Source organism: Hyperolius riggenbachi, chromosome 12 (assembly GCF_040937935.1).
Source record: "Hyperolius riggenbachi isolate aHypRig1 chromosome 12, aHypRig1.pri, whole genome shotgun sequence".
Lineage (NCBI taxonomy): Eukaryota > Metazoa > Chordata > Amphibia > Anura > Hyperoliidae > Hyperolius > Hyperolius riggenbachi.
The window spans coordinates 122,143,726-122,164,317 of NC_090657.1; the positions used below are offsets into that span (position 1 = coordinate 122,143,726).

The window sequence follows — 20,592 nt, forward strand, 5'->3', positions numbered from 1 at the left end:
TAAACTTCACGTTTCGATGCGTCGCAAACCTGCGTTGTTCGTGCGAACAAGTTTGCATGCGAACCATTCGGGCCATCTCTACTTGTGTGTTATATGAAACACATTTCAATATCACTAGAAGTGGGCACAGGTATGGGTCAGTGCTAGTGGGCTCTGTGTGTGGAGTATCAGTCAGGCACTGAGATATGCAACAGGCACTGGCATAGGGCCCGAGGTCGCAGGGGTCGCATGTGCGACCGGGCCCGCCTCCTGCAGCCTTGAGGGTGGGGGCCGGCTGGCCCTGTGCACGCATGGCCGGATTTCCGCACAGGCCACCTAGGCTGAAAACCTACCGATAGGAGAGCTGGGGCGGGTGTCACACACTGGCAGCAGAGATCAGCTGTTTTTCGGCAAGCTGCTGTCCCCACCCACGCTGTGCCCCAGTCTCTCCTGCCAGCGTACAAGGCACAGAAAGGGCGCCCCTCCCCTCTCCACTCCGACACTGAGGGGGAGGGCTAAGGAGTAGAGGGAGTTTCAAACCAAGCGAGGAAAAAGAGAAGGGTAACTGTAATGTCAGCGTGTGCACTTGTGAGGATTGAGGGTGAGAAAACAAGTGTCTATGCATAACAGGTGTGTCTCTGTTTCCCTACGGCTGCCAGTACTACAATGACTCATTCCTCGGTGAGCTCTCTCTCTCTCACCCTTCCTCCAAGCCTGGAACTTCGTTGAAGCTGCTCCGTGCTTGTGTCTGGTCTGGAAGAGAGCAGCAATCACTGCAGCCTTATCTATCATTAAATTACAGGTTAGAGCTGCCTTGCTTTTTGGGTGAGGAAGAGAGCAGACACAGGTCCCTGCAATGATGGAAGCCCATGCACTCAGCAGAAATGACCTCACATCTTTCAGGATGTAGACAGAGTCCTGCTAGCTTGATAATTCTCTGCAGTTCACTCTAGCTGTCCTCCAAGAATGATGTCATCTGTATCACCATAACACTATACCATCTCTCCATTCCTACCTTCTCTGGCTGTGTTTCCCCTTTACCTCCCCTTCCCCTTCCAGTCTCTAAATTATATACACCTCTCAGCCTGTCATTCCTTCCTTTATATTATATATCCCTCTCCAAACGCATTCCACCAATGTGTCACCCTAAGGCCCGGTTCAGAGGGGTGTCCTGCAGCGTTTCGCTCAAATGCTTTTCGGCAGCGTTTCCCAGCATGCAATGATTTTAACCCCCCGTAGCTTCCAGGATCGCCTGGCAGATGACAGCAATGGTACCACTTGTATCACCGCTGTCCATTCATTTTAATAGACAGTAAAGTGTACCAGAGCTGTGGATAAAAGCAGATTTGATACTCACCCACGGCTTCCTCAGCCCCATAAAAACTTCTAGTGTCCCACGCCATCCTCCTGTGGACTGCCGTTCAGCCACAATCAGCCCTGGTAATTGCTTCAGTCGGGTCCAGTCTGTGTCTTCTACGAATGCGCAGACCGCCCACCCATGCACAATAGACCCAGACTGACTGATGCGACTGAGATAGTTACCGGGGCTGATTGCGGCTGAACGGCAGACCGTGGAAGGACGGCGAGGGGCACAGACGTGTTTATGGGGCTAGAGGAAGCTGCGGGTAAGTATCAAATCTGCTTTAATACACAGGTCTAGTTTTCTTTAAGCGACCAGCAGGTCACCCGTGTGAACTAGTCCTAAGTATAAGTATTTATATAGTGCTGTTACAGAATGCATACTGTAGTCATGTCACTGATTATCTTCAGAGGAGCTCACAATCTAATACCTACCATAGTTATAGTCTAATGTCCTATCATTATGTAGAAGCTTTCCAGAGGCGCCAATAGAATAAAAGTCACTTAAACGAGCTTAAAACCGATGGGGCAGTGGTGGGCCTATCCCATCCATGCAGACAAAGCAAACAAAGGAAGGACTGTGGCATCAACAGTCAAACAACAATTTTATTTATACTCCACAGTAAAAATAGGCAACGCGTTTCACGGGCTCAATCCCGCTTCATCAGGCCAATCAAAAAGGAGCATACAGCTTAACAGCATCAAAACCACACTGAGCGCCTCTGTGTCTACAGAGGCGCTCAGTGTGGTTTTGATGCTGTTAAGCTGTATGCTCCTTTTTGTGACTTTAAGTGACTTTTATTCTATTGGCGCCTCTGGAAAGCTTCTACATATTGCTAAGTCCACCCTTGGTGGAAGGTTGTACCCATCTTCTTCCCATCTACAGAGAGCGACTTTTAATCTTGAGTGGGGTCAGGTTAATCTCCCCACCTGCCTTCACAGTGGTTGCCTAATGGTAACCCTGGTTTGTGAGTATTACATTATTATATTATTATTAATTATCATCTATACAATATCACACTATTGGGCTCTTGGTGTCCCCCCTCCCTTAATGTCCTATCATATTATTATTATTATGTATTTATATAGCACTGGCATCTTCTACAGCACTTTACAGAGTACATAGTCATGTCACTGACTGTCCTCAGAGGAGCTCACAATCTAATACCTACCATAGTTAAAGTCTAATGTCCTACCATATTATTGTTATTATTATGTATTTATATAGCACTGACATCTCCTGCAGCACTGTACAGAGTACACAGTCATGTCACTAACTGTCCTCAGAGGAGCTCACAATCTAATTCTGCCATAGTCACAGTCTAATGTCCTACCATATTATTATTATTATTATTATTATTATTATTATTATGTATTTCTATAGCATGACATCTCCTGCAGCAGATTACAGAGTACATAGTCATGTCACTGACTGTCCTCAGATGAGCTCACAATCTAACCCTGTCATAGTCAAAATCGAATATTCTACCATATTATTATTATGTATTTATATAGCACTGACATCTTCTGCAGCACATTACAGAGTACATAGTCATGTCACTGACTGTCTTCAGAGGAGATCACAATCTAATCCTGTCATAGTCAAAATCTAATATCCCACCATATTATTATTATGTATTTATATAGCACTGACATCTTCTACAACACATTACAGAGTACATAGTCATGTCACTAACTGTCCTCAGAGGAGATCACAATCTAATCCTGTCAAAGTCAAAATCTAATATCCTACCATATTATTATTATGTATTTATATAGCACTGACATCTTCTACAACACATTACAGAGTACATAGTCATGTCACTAACTGTCCTCAGAGGAGATCACACTCTAATCCTACCATAGTCAAAATCTAATATCCTACCATATTATTATGTATTTATATAGCACTGACATATTCTGCAGCACTTTACAAGGTACATAGTCATGTCACTGATACCTAGCTTTTAATCTCCCTTAACCGCTTTTTTTTTTTTTTGTAAATGAACTGATATCCTGATCTCTCAGTATCACTAACCATCCCCTTTTCTCATGTCTGAAAGCCCTTTTCTAACCCTACCATTGTCATGGGGCGGCCAGTGATAGTGGGCCTTGGGCAGTAAAAAGTACAAATCCGGCCATGTGTGCGCGTGTGTACTGGCGGCGGTTAAACACTTACAAATCAACTTAGTTGGCTCCAGTTGCGGCTCCCAGACACAGACAGTGCAGACACATCACTCACTGTCTGCACTGTCTGTGTATTAGCTCTTTATTGGTCCTGTGCTCATAATAATCACTTCTATAGATACCTTGAATAGTGGTAATCATTAACAAACTGTTCCCCATCCCCTTCTTGAACCTCTGACACTGTAGTTGCCATTGGCAGGTTTTAGTGCGCTGCAACAATTATGTATAGAATGCTTGGGGGGCCCCAATGCAAAACTTGCATCAGGGCCCACAGCTCCTTAGCTATGCCAACAGCAACAGGGTAGGTAAAACACAATTCAGTGATAATAACAGAGGCCCTGGAGCAGTAGTGATAGTACTCTGCTTGTGTGTTATGTGGCTCACAATTATATATCACCAGAAGTGGGCACAGGTGTGGGTAAGGGCTCTGTCTCTGGAGTATTACACAGACACTGAGATATGAGGTATTCTAAATACATTCAGACACAAACAAATATAAAGGTGCCATTCAGAGTGTGTGGCTAAAAGTATTACTGAAAATGGATCATGGGCTGCCAGCCAAATATTATTGTGTTAAAGTAAGTAAATACTCAAGCCTACAAACACCTCTCCTACAGTTATACTTTAAGGTGACAAATAAGGACATCATCAAGGTATTATCCACAAAATGTAAGAAAGAAACATAACCTTACCTGGATATAGACATCCTGGTGTAAGCAAAACATTTGGTACTTATCCGTTAGCCGGGCGCATCCTCTAGGTGGCGACAAAACTCCACCAGAGTTACATCTTTCCCTACTATCCATGTCGGCCTGGAGGGGGAATAGTAATTAGCGCCACCTGCCGGATGCGCCCGGCTAACGGATAAGTACCAAACATTTTTCAGGATGAGCCCGAAAATCTCATACCTCCCAACTCTTTGAGATGAGAAAGAGGGACACTTAAGCCACACCCCTGATTACACCCCGGCACACCCCTAGGCATGCATACCATAAAGATTTCATGAGAAAAATATGTTGTTTTATAATTCAAACCACACTAGTCCTTTCTATCCTGGTTCATTTTCCTTCATATTAATATTTTAAAATTAGTAATATATCAATTTAAAGGATGGGAATAAAGTTTAGAGTCAAACATTTTTTAGTAGAGAAATATATATATTTACATAGAAAGAGGGACAGAGTCCTGAAAGAGGGACAAATGAGGAGGAAAGAGGGACAGAGGGACAGGGCTCCCAAAGAGGCAATGAAGCAATGAATCTGAATCGGATAGTGTAAAAAAGTTTGGATATCTGGGTTACCTGGATATCCGGAATCCGGATGAGCATCCCTGGTCCTCATGAAAGCACACACACCAAACATGATCACTAACTCAGGAATCATCATCATTATCTCCTCACCAAAAAACCCAAAGCATTGCAGGGACTACTCCCCTTATATATCACGGGCAGAACCCTTATTAAACCATTAATTTTACTATTTTTTGTTAAAGTGGACCTGAACTCAGAACTCCACTCTGCTCTAATAGATATACAACAGCATAATAACCTTTAAACACATTTCTTTGTTACAGATACAAATCCTAAAATAAATCTGCAGTTTCTACTTCCTGTTTCATGGAAGCAGACATATTGTTTACAGCCTGTGCTTTCAAATGGGCTCATCTGCTTATCTGCCATAGGCAGTCATGTGACACAGGGGGGAGATCAAATTACAACTAGGGATTAGACACAAATGAGGGGGAATTACACAGGCTAAACTCTTTAAAGGACCATTATCGCAAAATAAGTTGACAGTTAAAATCTGACAGAACAGACAGGTTTTGGGCCAGTCCATTTCCTCATGGGGGATTCTCAGGGTTTTCTTTGTTTTCACCAGCATTTCCTGAACAGTAGTTTAACTGTCAAAATAGTAAGATACCAGCCATCCTCCCTACTCACTTGCACACAATTTTGTCAGACTTTCCAACTGCTGTTCAGGAACTGCTGTTGAAAACAAAGAAAACCCTGAGAATCCCCATGAGATGATGGACTGGCCCAAAAACTGCCGGTTCTGTCAGATTTTAACTGCCTACTTTTTTTTTTGCAAGAGTGGCCCTTTAAATACATACAGGGTGCATTTCTGTTATGTTTTCCTTGTGTCCTGTGCAAGAGTTCAGGTCCACTTCAATTCGGACCAGGTCTCTTTAATTCAGGCTTAAGTCACTACAGAATTGCAAATCGCAAAAAAAAAAAAAAAAACTTACAAAAACGCTAACACAAAATCACGAAACACTCAGAAAACGCTGGGAATCCCTTAACAAAATTGCTCACAAAAGCGCTCAGCACTTGCGATTTATAATGTGTACAAGGCCTAAATGTGATCACACACACACGATACAATAAAATGACCGATTTTACAGCAATTCGATAAAAACTATCGTATCTCCCGAAAACATTGAACTTTTTTTTTTAATTCAACTGAAATATCCAATCGGATTTCCCATTTTTTTTTATTTATATCGATCCGGAATGCCAGATATTTCTCTTCAATTTTTTTTAAAGATTGTATGGTGTGTGTTAGATTGTCAGTTTATTAATATACACACCCTAGCAATTTTTTCAGCATTTCCAATCAGTTTTATCATAATTGGAGAAAAACTGAACATAGGTGTGTGGTACATTGGTCATATTTTTGAAATGTTACAGTCAGTTAGAAAAATTGATTGCAATTCTTAAATTGAACAGATATTTAAAAAATTGTATGGTGTGTGGCATACAATGTTTTAAATATCTGTTCAATTTAAGAATTGCAATCAATTTTTCTGACGGATTGTAACATTTCAAAAATATGACCAATGTACCACGCACATATGTTCAATGTTTCCCCAATTATGATAAAAATGATTGGAAACTCTGAGAAAATTGCTAGGGTGTGTATATTAATAAATTGACAATCTAACACACACCATACAATCTTTAGAGAAATTGAAGAGAAATATCTGCCATTCCGGATAGATAAAAATAGAAAAAAACGGGAAATCCGATCGGATTTTTCAGTCGAATGAAAAAAAGCTTTCGATTTTTTACAGGAGATCTGATCGTTCTTATCGAATTGCTGTAAAATCGGATCATTTTATTGTATCGTGTGTGGCCACCTTAAGAGAGATTTAGAGTCTCCCTCAGTCAAAAGTATACAACCTTATCCTTTAATTCTTAACTTTTCTTAAACATATGACAAGCCCTCAGTTGACAAATGTAGCAGTTGTTAGGCACCCAAATCACGATTCCAGCAACTACCCAATTAACAAAGTTTCACAGCATGCCCACCCAAATAACACAGTTCCGCAGCATACCCACTAAAGTAACAGTTATGCTGCTTTTTCCCCCAAATAACAAAGTTTTGCAGCATGCCCACGAAATAAGTTATTCACCATGCCCACAATAATAACACAGTTTCACAGCATGCCCTCCCAAATAACAGTTTTGCAGCATTTCCACCTTAATAACAGTTCCACAGCATGCCCACCAAAATAAGTTATGCATCATGCCCACCCAAATAAAACTGTTCCAGAGCATGACCACCCAAATAACAATTATGCAGCATGCCCACTCAAGTAACACAGTTATGAAGCATGGCCACTCAAGTAACACAGTTATGCAGCATGCCCATCAAAAAAACACAGTTCCACAGCATACCTACCCAAACAACAGTTATGCAGCATGCCCACCTAAATAACATAGGTACGCAGCATGCCCACCCAAATACGTTATACAACATGCCCACTTAAAAAACATGGTTCGGCAGCATGCCCACTCAAATAACACAGTTCTGCAGCATGCCCACTTAGATAACACCGTTTCGCAGCATGCCCACCCAAATAACACACTTATGCAGCATGTCCACCCAAGTAACACAGCTACTCAGCATGTCAACCAAAATAATACAGTTATGCAGCATGCCCACTCAAATAACTCGGTTATGCAGGATATTCACCCAAATAACACAGTTATACAGCATGTCCACCTAAATAACACAGTTATGCTCCATGCTACCTAAGGTTAGGGTACAGGTGCATACACACAACCAATTTTGATTGGCCAATTTTACCACCTCCATGCAGTATGAGGGCAAACAGATTTTCCTGTGGACTCTGGGGTAAGACGTGAGCTATTGCTGGCAGCCAAATTACGCTGTTTTTATAGTAATCATTTATACAAAGAGAGATAAATATGATGCTCCTCCCCCCAAGGAAACACAAACCAAAAGCATTTAAATAGCCCCTCCTCTTCCCCACCTCAGTTTTATCTAAAAGAGGAACACCAACAACACACAGAGTCAATAAGAACCTTCTTTAAAACATGAAAAAGTGCCACAATTAGGGTGGGAAATAATGGGCCATCCTGAGGGACTTGAAGAAATACCGCTAACGGTAAGAGTAACAAGGTTTTTTTTTCCTACTTCCCTCAGGATGACCACAAGATAGAGAAGCAAGAAACTTCTTACCCTAGGGAGGGATAACAGCCTGTAGCCTGTAGCACTTTTCTACTGAGTGCTTGATCTTGACTTGACAACATACGCACTACGCAGCACGGTGGCGTAGTGGTTAGCTCTCTCGCCTTGCAGCGCTGGGTCCCTGGTTCGAATCCCAGCCAGGGCACTATCTGCAAAGAGTTTGTATGTTCTCTCCGTGTCTGCGTGGGTTTCCTCCGGGCACTCCGGTTTCCTCCCACATTCCAAAAACATACAGATAAGTTAATTGGCTCCTCCTAAAAATTGGCCCTAGACTACAGTACTTACACTACATAATATAGACATATGGCAATGGTAGGGATTAGATTGTGAGCTCCTTTGAGGGACAGTTAGTGACAAGACAATATATATATACACTGTACAGCGCTGCGTAATATGTCGGCGCTATATAAATACTAAATAATAATAAAATAAATAATAAAAATAATAATAATAATAGTGCTTAATAAAGGTATCAGGAGAGGAACAAGTAGCAGCCTTGCAGATTTGATCCAAGGAAGCACCTGCTCTTTCTGCCCATGAAGTCGATAAGGACCTTGTAGATTGCGCCATTATTCCATGTGGGACATTCACCTCATTTGTTCTGTAAGCCATGGAAATAGTATCTCGGATCCATCAATAAATTGTTGACTTTGAAGCTTGCAGTCCTTTGTTTGGACCTGCAAATAATACAAAAAAATGTCCCTTACCTCAGTTTTATCTAAAAGCAACCAATGTTCTCTTTAAAGTTTACTGCCCAAAAATGTATCCCATACATCAGATGTGGCCTCATAACTTATCTATACAGAGGGAGTAGTGTACTAGCGTCTCAAGATTTTATTTCTCATTTTATGCAGACTGGAATTGTATTCGCTTTAGCTACCGCTGCTCGGCATTATATATGGTTATTTGTATTACTGTTTACAAATGTCCATGTTAGGTACCGGTAAATGCCTCTGTCTTGTATTTATTATTATTTTTTTTTTCATAGGCATCAGTAATTCTTTAATGACCCAAGATATGGAATTTAACTCATTAAACATCCCCTGGCAACCAGATATTAAAATACAAAGGCCAAAGGTGACAAGAAATATCTTAGAGACTGAAAATCAAGCCACATTTGAACTGAATGCTAAAATGCCCCGTTATATCCATTTTGCCAGTAATACCACAAACAAATGGGGTCATCCCCGTTCATACAGAATTCAGATTGTCAGCTTTACTGGAGATTTTTTGCCAGAAGAGAGTCCTGTAGAAAAATCAATGGAATGGGCAAGGTAAGGAGCTTTTTGTTTTTGTTTTGTTTTTTACAATTAATACTAGAAAATGCCTGTCCCTACAGGCAAAGGCAGAATCGATGATGTATTGTAAAATAAATAACATGTATTTCTTTGGATGCACATAGAGGAGGGTTCAGAACTGGAAAAACTCAGAACATCATTATATTATTTATTAAAGAGAGTCTGAGGCATTTTTTTAATCTTTTTTTATTGAGCAGTCATTAAGCAGCAATCCAAGCTTATTTGCTGCATCCCTGTGGCAGAACAAGGTATTTATGCCCCTGAAATACCCTAGTAAGATTCTGCAATTGCAGAATTTTGCTTCCTGGAAGAGGCAGAGCTGTGCGCAGTAGCTCTGCCTCTTATCCATTCAATCTCCGCTGATCTCCGCCTCTCCCCACCCCTCTGTCTTCTTTCACTGAGAGGGGCAGGGCGAGGCGGAGATCGGCAGAGCTACTATGCACAGCTTTGCCTCTCCCAGGCAGCAAAATCTGTGACTTCAAAAGTTGTGGAATTTTTCCCAGATATTTCAGGGGCATAAATCTTAATGCTGAAGTTGGCTGCTCGCTAAAAAGAGATTAAAAAAAAACAAATAAAAAAAAAAACGCTTCAGACTCTTTTAAAGAGAACATAAAATAAGTATTGATGAATTACAAAAATGTGGTTGAATGGTAAATTGTGGTACAGAGGAAAAATTCTACAAGTCCACAAATGCTAGGCTAAACAGATGGATTTTCAGTCTAGATATGAATATGTCCAGGGATGGGGAAGTCTATACTGGGTTTGGTAGAAAATTCAGAAGGGTAGGGACATGCAGAAGCGTACGTACAAAAAGGGCGCCCGGACAAAAAGGGCGCGGGGTGTAAACTCTAAATAATAATTAATCATTAATAGGGTTTATAAAAAATAGTGTGCTGTATTTCGTTTACAAATAATGTTAACAAAATTATAAATCATTAAATAATGTTTATGAAATCGGAAATTGTGAAAACGTTAATCTTCCCTGTTTCTAAAGTTAAACTTATAATTACGTTTATTAAAAAAACAATAATATAGGTTTAATTGTTATAATTCTATATTATTGTGAATAACCTTCATTTACGGTTTGTTCTTATAATAAAATCTGAAAATATTCTATATAACGATGATATAAATATAACTACGTTCGTAATAAGTGTTGTAAAACATTAGTAATTATTACTAAAATTTTACTAAAACTATACCTAAGCCTACTCTTACACAGAACCCTCCCTGTACCTATCCCTAACCCCTAGACCCCCCTGTTGGTGCCTAAACCTAAGACTCCCCTGTTGGTGCCTAAACCTAAGACCCCCCTGTTGGTGCCTAAACCTAAGACCCCCCTGTTGGTGCCTAAACCTAAGACCCCCCTGTTGGTGCCTAAACCTAAGACCCCCCTGTTGGTGCCTAAACCTAAGACCCCCCCTGGTGGTGCCTAAACCTAAGACCCCCCTGTTGGTGCCTAAACCTAAGACCCCGCTGTTGGTGCCTAAACCTAAGACCCCCCTGTTGGTGCCTAAACCTAAGACCCCCCTGGTGGTGCCTAAACCTAAGACCCCCTTTATTATGTGGATAATAATGTTTTACTAATTGTGGATGCAAAAAATATTTTGCAATTTACATTACCTACTGATCGCTTTATTTTGTGAATAATAATGTTTTACAAACAGTAAGGGATAAAACTTTAAATAATGTTTTAATTAGTTAAATAAGATAAATATGTTTAGTATTTTTATAAACGTTATTCGGCACGGGTGCATTTTATAAACGTAAATCACCACAAGCACACCTATAAATCATTAAAAATCTCCTGGCGCCGTTTGTAAACGTTATTTATGTCCTGCGCCCTTTTTTCCTGCTCGGCGCCCATTAAACGTTATTTATTATGAGAGTGAATGGCGGCGCCCTTTTTGTCCACTAGCGGCCTGCGCCCTTTTTTCCCGCTTCCCATGCAGAAAGCTCTGGCTCCAAAGGTTTTGAGGTGTACTCTGCTGATCTGAGGTTGTGAAAGATGTGGAGCAGTTTCAGCAAGTCCTTCAGGTATTCAGGGGCCAAATTGTGTAGGCATTTGAATGCCAATCTTGAAGTGTAGTCTCCATTTTACAAGTAGCTAGTGCAGTGAGCTAAGAATCAGTGTAATGTGAGAGTGGTGAGGTTGGTTTGTTAGCAACCTAACAGCAGCTTTCTGTTTTAATTGCAGATGGTACAGGTCCTTATTTGAAAGGCTTGTATAGAGGGCATTGCAGTACACCAGCCGTGATGTGATGAGAGCGTGAACTAGGGTTGGAAGATCCTCTGGGGGAATGAGATGTTTAATTTTTGCAATGTTCATCAGATGAAAGCAGGAATATTTGACTACAGCAGAGATTTGGTTTCATAAACTTACTGTATTTTTGGACCATAAAACACACTTTTTCTCCCCCCAAAATGGGTGTAAAAAGTCACTGTGTCTTATGGTCCGAATAATACAATTTGGACCGATGCCATGTGTCTCCCCAACATAGGGATCCCTGTGCGGTACCCCTGCCAACTGCCAAGCCCTCACCTGTCCAGGTGGCGCATTTCCAGTCTTCTGTTTGGGCCAAGATCACAGGCGAGATTGCAGGGTCACCAGCATGCACTTGCGGCCCGGCCGCTGGCGGCAGTGTCACTGGCATCACATGCAGTGGGGTCACTAGCGTGCACATACGGCTGGGTCAGTAGTGGCGGTATCACTGGTGTCACATGCAGCGGGAGGTCACCAGTGTGTACATGCGACGGTCACTTCTTGTGGCGGCATTACATGTGGCAGGTTATGGGTGATTTGTTCATTGGCATCACATACGGCAGGATCACCAGTGTGCACACATGGCCGGGTCACTAATGGCAGCGTCACATGTGGCAGGTCATGGGTGGGTAGGTCACAGGCATTACAAATGCGGCGGGGCATCACATGCCGCGGGGTCACTGGTGTCACATGCGATGGGTCACTGTTGATGAACAGGCTTGGCATCACCAGTGCCAGGGCCGTGCAGAGGGTCCTTAAGTGGGGGTGATAAACAATAGTGGGTGCCATGTGAGTGCTAATTAGTACAGGGAGCCATGTGAGTGCTGGGTACAGGCCAAGAGTGGGTACTGGGTGCATATAGGTGCAGTGAGCAGGGCATAGTGAGTGCCATGTGTGGTCTGGATGTGTGCCATGGGAGAGTACTGAGTCTCATATGGGTTCGGACCAATAGTGGGTACTGGGCGCTATTTGGGTGCTGACCATGGATGGGTACTATGCATACCAATAGCATGTAATGGCTTGGGAACTTGGTGCAGTAGGAGTACTGTGCCATGTGGGTGTTGATTATGGGGGTATAGGGTGTCATATGGGTCCTAGGTGCAAGTACTGAGTGCCAAGTGGGTACTGGGAGTGTGTAAATGGTGCCATATGGATGATGGGTGCTGGCTAGTGGGCTATTTGTTGTCATGTGGGTGCTAAATGCAGATGCTGGGTGCCATGTGGGTTCAGGGTGCTGGCACAGGGTGTCGTGTGGATTCTGGCAATATGGGTGGGTATCAAGCATCATGTGGGTGTTGATTGCAGGTACTCAGCCCCTTGTGAGTTCTGGGTGCATGTACTGAATGTCATGTGAGTGTTTGGTGTGGGTGCTGGGCACCAAGTGGAGGCTTGATGCAGCTGTAACTACTGCAGATGAAACGTGGGTGCTGGGTGCAGGTACTGGGTATCACATAGGTGCAAATATTTGGTGCCATGCCTGCACTGGGTGCTAGCTATGGGTGGCATTGTATGTCATGTGGGTTCTAAGTGCAGGTACTTCGGGTGCTAGTACTGGTTATGTGGGTGCAGATAGTAGGTGCCATGTGGCGGTTGTGTGCAGGTTTGAGTAGTGGGTGCCATGTCGGGGCTGGGTGCAAGTACTGTGCCATGTGGGTGTGAGTACTGGGTGCCAGATATAGGGTGAATGGGTGCAGGTACAGGGTGTTATGTGGCTGTTTGATGCAAGTACTAAGTGCCATATGGAGGCCGGATGTGAGTATTGGGTGCAGTGTGTGTGTAGCTAGACTGAGTATCATGTGGGTGCTTATTGCTAGGTACTGGGTGTTTGCTATAGTGGGGGTTACTGGCTGAGTGTAATGTGGGTGCTGGATATTGGTGGGAATGCTGTGGGTGCAGGGAGTGGGAGGTCACTGTGGGTGCTGCTATGAATAGTTGCTGCTGGGGGAGGTAGAGGTCAGTGTGGGTGCTGGGGGAAGGGTAGGTCACTGTGGATGCTTGAGAAGAAGTAACTGTGAATGCTGTGGAAAGTAGAGGTCAGTATGGGTGCTGGAGGAAAGGGAGGTCGCTGAGGGTGCATGGGGGGAGGTCCCTGTGGGTCTTGGGGGAGGTCATTGTGGGAGGAAGGGGAGGTTGCTGTGTCTGCTGGGAGAGGTCTGTGTGGATACTGGAGGAGGGAGAAGTCATTGTGTATGCTAGGTGTTGGGAGAGGTCACTGTGGGTGCTGGGGGTGGTAAAGGTCACTGTAGGTGCTGCTTTTGGGATGGGAGGTTCTTGTGGGTGCTGCAGGGCACAGGAGGGCAGCTGCTGGGGGAGGGAAAGATCACAGTGGGTGCTGGGGGAGGAGGGATAGTTCAGTGTGGGTGCTGGGGAAAAATGGCTATGGCTGCTGGGGGGGGGGGGGGGAGAGAGGGAGTGCAGGTGCTGGGGTAGGCAGGATCATTGCAAGAGCGGCGAGGGGAGAGGTCACTGTGGGTGCTGGGTGGAGGGAGAGGTCACTGTGGGTGCTGGGGGAGGGTCATAGTGGTTCGGCTGTTAGGGAGATACCATCTTACTTGCTCCCACACAGCTGAGAGAATAGCCACACTAGGATTCCTGTCTGGTTCCTTCACTTCAAAGTAGCTGAGGCAGGGGCGTGGCTTCAAGTGGGTGGGCGGGGATTAATGCAGTCGGGCGGGGCTTATGTTGTGCGGTTAGAGGGGCCTTTTTGGAAGATTTTAAAAAGGTGGTGCTAGGCACCCAGAGCACCTCCCTCTGCACGTGCCTGACCAGCGTACACACCCACTTAGTTCACATCCACTCACATGATGTCCAGCGAGGATGAGAGCAGGATGAAGACGGAATACGGGAATGATTAATCCTGGTTCTGGCGGGGTTATCTGAGGTGCAGTAAGTGGACTGGCAAACTGGCTCCAATCCCAGCACTTCCTGGAGGTGTGAAGAATCTGGGTCCTTGAGTGCTGTGGCCACTGGCCTCCCTTTAAAAGTGTCTGTCCTTAAAGAGAATGTCTGAGCTGGAAAAAAAAATGACACCTACTTACCCGGGGCTTTCTCCAGCCCCTAGCATCCACTATGTCCCTCACCGCAGCTCCGCTATCAACCGCTCTCAGTACACTCCACACCACGTGCGAGTGATTAACAGCAGTGCTCGCGCAGACGCAGGGGAGGACAACCTGGCCAGGTTGGCCTCAGCACTGTTGTGGACCGGTAGCCAGCAGCTGAGTGTGGAGCTGTGGCGAGGGTCATAGCAGCTGCTATTGGCTGGAGGAAGCCCCAGGTAAGTAGGTGTAATTTTTTTTCTAGCTCGGATATTACCTTTAAATGGTAAATACCTGGGTCATATCATAATATAGCCAGGATTGTTGTGAGGCTAGTAAATTAGGTGGTCATTGTGGCAACTAGATGCTAGAGGTTGTTACTGGTCACAGCGCATGGTTTCTATATGCTATCTACAATAGATTGGTATTATGGATGACTGTTGCCAGACTGTTAATGCAGTGATTAGTTAAGGCTGGGATTAGTGGGGTAGTTGGGATTAGTGTAGCTGTGGGGGTCAGTGTAATTTAGGAGCTAGAGAAAGATTGGGGTGGAAAGATCCACAAGATGCCCCTGCACGCATCAGGTTTCGTTCCCCCCCCCCCTTATTTTTTCCCTCTAAACCTAGGTTGCCTTATGGTTTGGAGCGTCGTATAGTCCGAAAAATATGGTAATTCCCCATCAATTAGCACTCCAAGGCTGCATACAAGGTCACAGCTATTTATATCTGAATTCCCTATCCTCATTGGTGTTGATTTAGAGTAGAGCTGTTTTAATGCCAAGCGCTGGCCACAGACAAGAAGGACCTCAGTGAAGCCAGATGGTAGAGAGACACCCATTTCAATAACTTTCCCTAAAAAGACAGAAGGTTGGAGACAGGTCTGTAGCTGCTCATTGCATTTTTTTCCACAAAAAGATTTTATTTGCATAATCAAAACAATACAAATGGAACCATGCATACAATTTAGTTAGCAACTTAACGTTAGCATCTTAACAGTGAGTAGACAGTCATAAATTCCATTTGAATATTATGAAGTCCAACAGAAGTGAACAAGGTAAGCGGAAGAGGGGGGCGTGGCTAGCCATGGAGCTGTGAGGACGCAGACTTCTCCAGCTCTCCTGACACCGCCGAAAACTGCAGCAATCCTGCTTTCTAAGTGCGCACCTCCTGATCTCCCGTGGTCCCTACGACAGAGGGGAACACCGGGGCCTCACAAGATGGGGAAATCGGACACCCAGAGACCTGACGGACCGGCGGAGCGGCTGGCGAGATTCGCCCATGGAGCTTCCCAAGATGGCGCCGACGGCCAGGCGGCCGAAAGGATCAGTGGGGGAGCGGCTGGAAGCTCACAGTCCCGCAGGCAGCGGCAGCTCACGGACACGGCGGGGACCTATCCTCCCGGTAAGGCGCATGTCACTCCTGCCTCAGACCCAGCGTCCCCAAGAGCACAGAGCGGCAACTACAGCCCAGCTCATGCACCTAATACAGGCCCCGGTTCACATCATCAGCCGCAGGCCGCGGCTGGCCTCTCGGATAAGGCCAAGGCCACGAACACTCCTCTCCCCGCCCGAGGGAAGCCCCAGAAAGGGAACTATAGTCCTGAGGGTGGGATGACTGTAGCCCAAATACATCATGCTGATCCAGCGGCCCTTACAACAGGAGAATCGCAACATGCTATCCCTCCCTCCCCGGTGACAGAGAGGGAACAAAACGGAAACACCCCTGTCTCTCCGGAATCCGTCTCCCCAGTTAAAAACACTGACACAGCAGAGGAACCTACAAGGGCAGAAATCATGGCAGCGATAGTAGCCTTACAGCTATCAGTGACCAGCAGGCTAGACTCCATACAAGCCGATCTATCTTTTGTCAAACATGACTTGTCTAAGGTCAAAGACCGCACAACTGCAGTTGAACGCAGAGTCTCAGACCTAGAGGATACTGTAGCCCCTTTACAACAACGCATGCAAGGGGTGTCTTCTACTTCGCAAGATAACTCTGCCAAACTAGATGACCTTGAAAACAGGGCACGCCGATGCAATCTCAGGCTGGTTGGGGTTCCAGAAAAAGCTGAGGGCTCTTGTCCAGAATCCTTTTTTGAAGCATGGTTTAAAGAATCGCTCCCTGATCTTCGGCCTTCACAGGTATTCATCATCGAGCGGGCCCACAGAGTTCCTGGCGGTTCACCTAAACCCGGGGCCTCACCACGCCCGATAGTCATGAAATTCCTTAATTACAGGGATAAGTTTGAAATCTTGAGAGCGGCCAGAAACCAGCCGGATTTATTTATTGACGGGACCAAAGTTTCTATTTACCAGGACTTTTCCCTAGAAGTACAAAAAAAGAGAGCCACTTTTATTCATGTCAAGAAAAGACTGCGCGACAAGCAGCTGCAGTACAGCATGCTATTTCCAGCTAAATTGAAAGTTCTGCATAATGGCAAAGCCCATTTTTTCTTTGCTCCAACTGAGGTCTCACAATGGATGGATGCACAAGGGTTTGCTAACTGATTAGACAAGCTACCATGTTGTTCTGACTCTACAACAAGTTTAGGAACTAGGACTGTGCTCTTTTTGGATGCACCAGCTCGGGTCCTATCCTTAAAGCGGCACTTTTATCATTCAACGATATGGAGTGGTATGCTCCTCTGTTCAGTTTGGTTTTTGCTACTGCAGTTGTAAATTCATTATTTGTTCATTTCTCGCTGACAGTCGCAGTGCAGCCACCAGAAGACACTTGTAATGTTTTTGAGTACTTTTTCATCGGGTGGCTCTCTGCCGCTGTTAATAATACAGTAATTTCTGGTTAAAAACAAATGTATAATGCATTTCTCCCATCATACCCTCCATGTAGGGCATATAATATGATACATAAGGCTCCACAAGGCTCCTAGGCAGCACATTGTAATTAATAATAACACATTTAGTTTGCATGACTCTAAGCACTGTTAATATCCTTCTGTACGCGGGTCAGGAGGGCTGGCCACAATTCTTACCCGTGTTCAGTAAGTTCGGGGAATGATACTTCCTGGTGTTTGGGGCAGGGAGTGGGGTGGGTTAGGGGTTAAGGGGCTTGTTGGTTGGGGTAAAAAAGGGAAGGGTGCATGGTCCACACTTTGTAACACACTCAGACACAATGATATGGTTGCTCATGTAATCGCTGGTACCTACACGATATGTTTTCACCTTGACTATGGCTAATTTACGTATAATTTCTTGGAATGTCAGGGGTCTCAATAACAACATAAAACGAAGACTAGTATTTGACCACCTGAAAAAATTAAGTCCTCATATCATCTGTCTACAAGAGACACACCTTACAGGTGGGAAGGTACTTTCTCTCAAAAAGCCGTGGGTGTCCAGCTACCATGTGTCCCATTTCTCTACCTTCTCCAGAGGCACCGCAATTTTAATTTCTAAATCTTTCCCGGGCACGGTGCAGGGTGTCCAGGTGGACAGGAGCGGCTGTTTCACAATAGTTACTATCAATCTAGAAGGCAAAATTTACACCCTGGTTTCATTATATGTTCCCCCACCTTTTAACGTTGCGGTGCTTGACCACCTGGCCACTAAGCTTCGTAGCTGTATGGACAATCCTGTCCTCATAATTGGGGATTTTAACGCGGTCCTTGACCCAGTCAAGGACAAATTAAGCAAAAGTTCACGGGCCTTCCCACATTTTACAGATTGGATATCCAGATATGCCCTTACAGACATCTGGCGCTGGAGATATCCAGACGGCAGAGAGTACTCCTGCTATTCAGATCAACACAAATCCATGTCACGTATAGACATGTGCCTGGGGACCCAAGACATACTCCCCCTGGTCGAAGACATTAGATACCTACCTCACGGCATATCTGACCACTCTCCCTTGCTATGTGAACTTCGTTGCCTTAACACCCAAAGCAACAATTGCTGGAGAATGGGCGCGTGGTGGCTGGAGGACCTAACAGTTCTAAACCCCTGTGTAGAAGCTATGGGTAACTTCTGGGTAGAAAATTTAAGCTCAGCAGAATTTGGGGTATGCTGGGACGCAAGTAAAGCGGTCCTACGGGGCGCCTTTAGAGCATCTCTCTCAATTATCAGACAGAATAACCTGGCTACTAGTTATATGACAGAATCCAGGTTAATGGAGGCTAAACAGCGATTACTGGCGGCACATGACGATCAATCTTACGGGGAATGGGCATCAGCCCGCAGGCTCCATGAGCTTGCACTTCTGAGGCGCACAAAGCGTAAGGATGTCATTTCGAAACAACAATCATTTGAATTCGGTAATAAATGTAGTAAGACCCTGGCATATATGTTGAGGACATCTGAAGGATCTGTGGCTATACCCAGAATCCTATCAGGCACAGGCAAGTTATGCACGTCCTCGGCAGATATGGCAGGAGCATTTTATGATTTTTACAGTGATTTATATACCAGCAGGTTTGATGGCAATCTAACCTCCATTAAGGAATTCTTAGATGCCGTTGAGCTCCCGAAACTAACGCAGGAAGCAGCGTTGGCTCTGGATGCGCCTATCTCAGAGGAAGAAATACTCATAGCCATAACGGGCCTGAAGAAGGGTAAAACGCCCGGACCTGACGGTATTCCGTCAGAATGGTATCTTAAAAGTAGAGCAGTGTCGGTCCCTAAACTGGCAACGCTATACGCGCAATCCTTGGAGAGGGGCACATTTCCACCAACCCTGTACGAAACACTAATTATTCTTCTCCCTAAGCCAAACAAAAACTTAGAACTCTGCGAATCTTATAGGCCCATCTCATTAATCAATGCAGATGCCAAGATTCTAGCTAAAGTCCTGGCGAATAGATTGATCCAAGTTATTCCTTCACTTGTGCATGGGGACCAAACGGGCTTTATCCCGGGCAGATCTACTAAAACAAACATCAGAAGGTTGTTTTCTAACATCCAATACCCCCACAAAAACGCAGGCTCTAGAGTAATCTTATCCCTAGACACGCACAAGGCCTTCGACTCCGTGGAGTGGCCTTACTTGCAAGAAGTCTTAGCAAAACTAGGATTTGGGGTAAAATTCAGGAAATGGTTCAATGTCCTTTACGCAGACCCTAGCGCAAAAATTAGAGTCAATTCACACATCTCCAATTCTTTCAAAATCAGGAGGGGGACGCGGCAGGGGTGTCCTTTATCGCCACTGCTGTTTGCCCTAGCCATGGAGCCCTTAGCGGAACATGTCCGCACATCCACTGCCCTGTCCGGCCTTATAGTAAACAGTATGGAGGAACGAGTTTCTCTATACGCGGACGATGTTTTACTTTATTTAGCAGATCCAGGTCTCTCCTTGGTGGAGGTCTTCCGCATTTATAACATTTTTGGTAAAATTTCCGGCCTTCGAGTAAATTGGACTAAATCTGCTTTATTCCCGCTAGACTTAAACGCTAAACAGCACATTGACCCTTCCTCAAAACTAGAGGTAGTCGACACCTTCAAATACCTAGGAGTCACGGTGACCAGGGATTTAAATAACTACAGCTCTGCTAATATTCTTCCCCTCATGGTCAGCATAGATTCTAAATTTAACTTATGGAGCAAGCTCCCATTAAATGTAGCCGGTAGGGTAGCAATTCTCAAAATGATAGTCGCCCCCAAGCTACTATATGTCACCCAGATGGCCCCATTAACAATCCCCAAAAGTTTCTTCAAAAAACTAGACATTAAAATTAGCAAATTCATATGGGGAAGTTCAGCACCTAGACTAGCCCTAGCTACTTTAAGACTTCCATCCGCACTGGGGGGTTTAGCTTTACCAGACTTTTACCTATACTATTTAGCAGCTCAACTAACGTATATAAAACGCTGGATGAGTTCTGACAGATCCGATGCCTCGCTGAATCTGGAAGCGGATATGGCCACTTCGTACGAAGCTCTGGGTAATGTAATCTATAGGGGGGTGGCCCCTCACTCAGAAGGTACCCTACTTATTAAATCCTCTGTTAAATTATACAAAGCGGCC

The 20,592-nt window shown here is 44.6% G+C and overlaps 1 protein-coding gene across 3 annotated transcripts in view; it reads left to right on the forward strand.

Annotated features, from left to right (window-relative positions):
- Positions 1 to 20,592, forward strand: part of LOC137541609 (amine oxidase [copper-containing] 3-like) — a 643,078-nt gene that overhangs the window by 63,984 nt on the left and 558,502 nt on the right. For all 3 annotated transcript variants that reach the window (XM_068263001.1, XM_068263002.1, XM_068263003.1), the window contains exon 2: positions 9,007 to 9,292. In XM_068263001.1, coding sequence (XP_068119102.1) covers positions 9,007 to 9,292 — 286 coding nt within the window. The remainder of the gene's footprint in view (positions 1 to 9,006; positions 9,293 to 20,592) is intronic.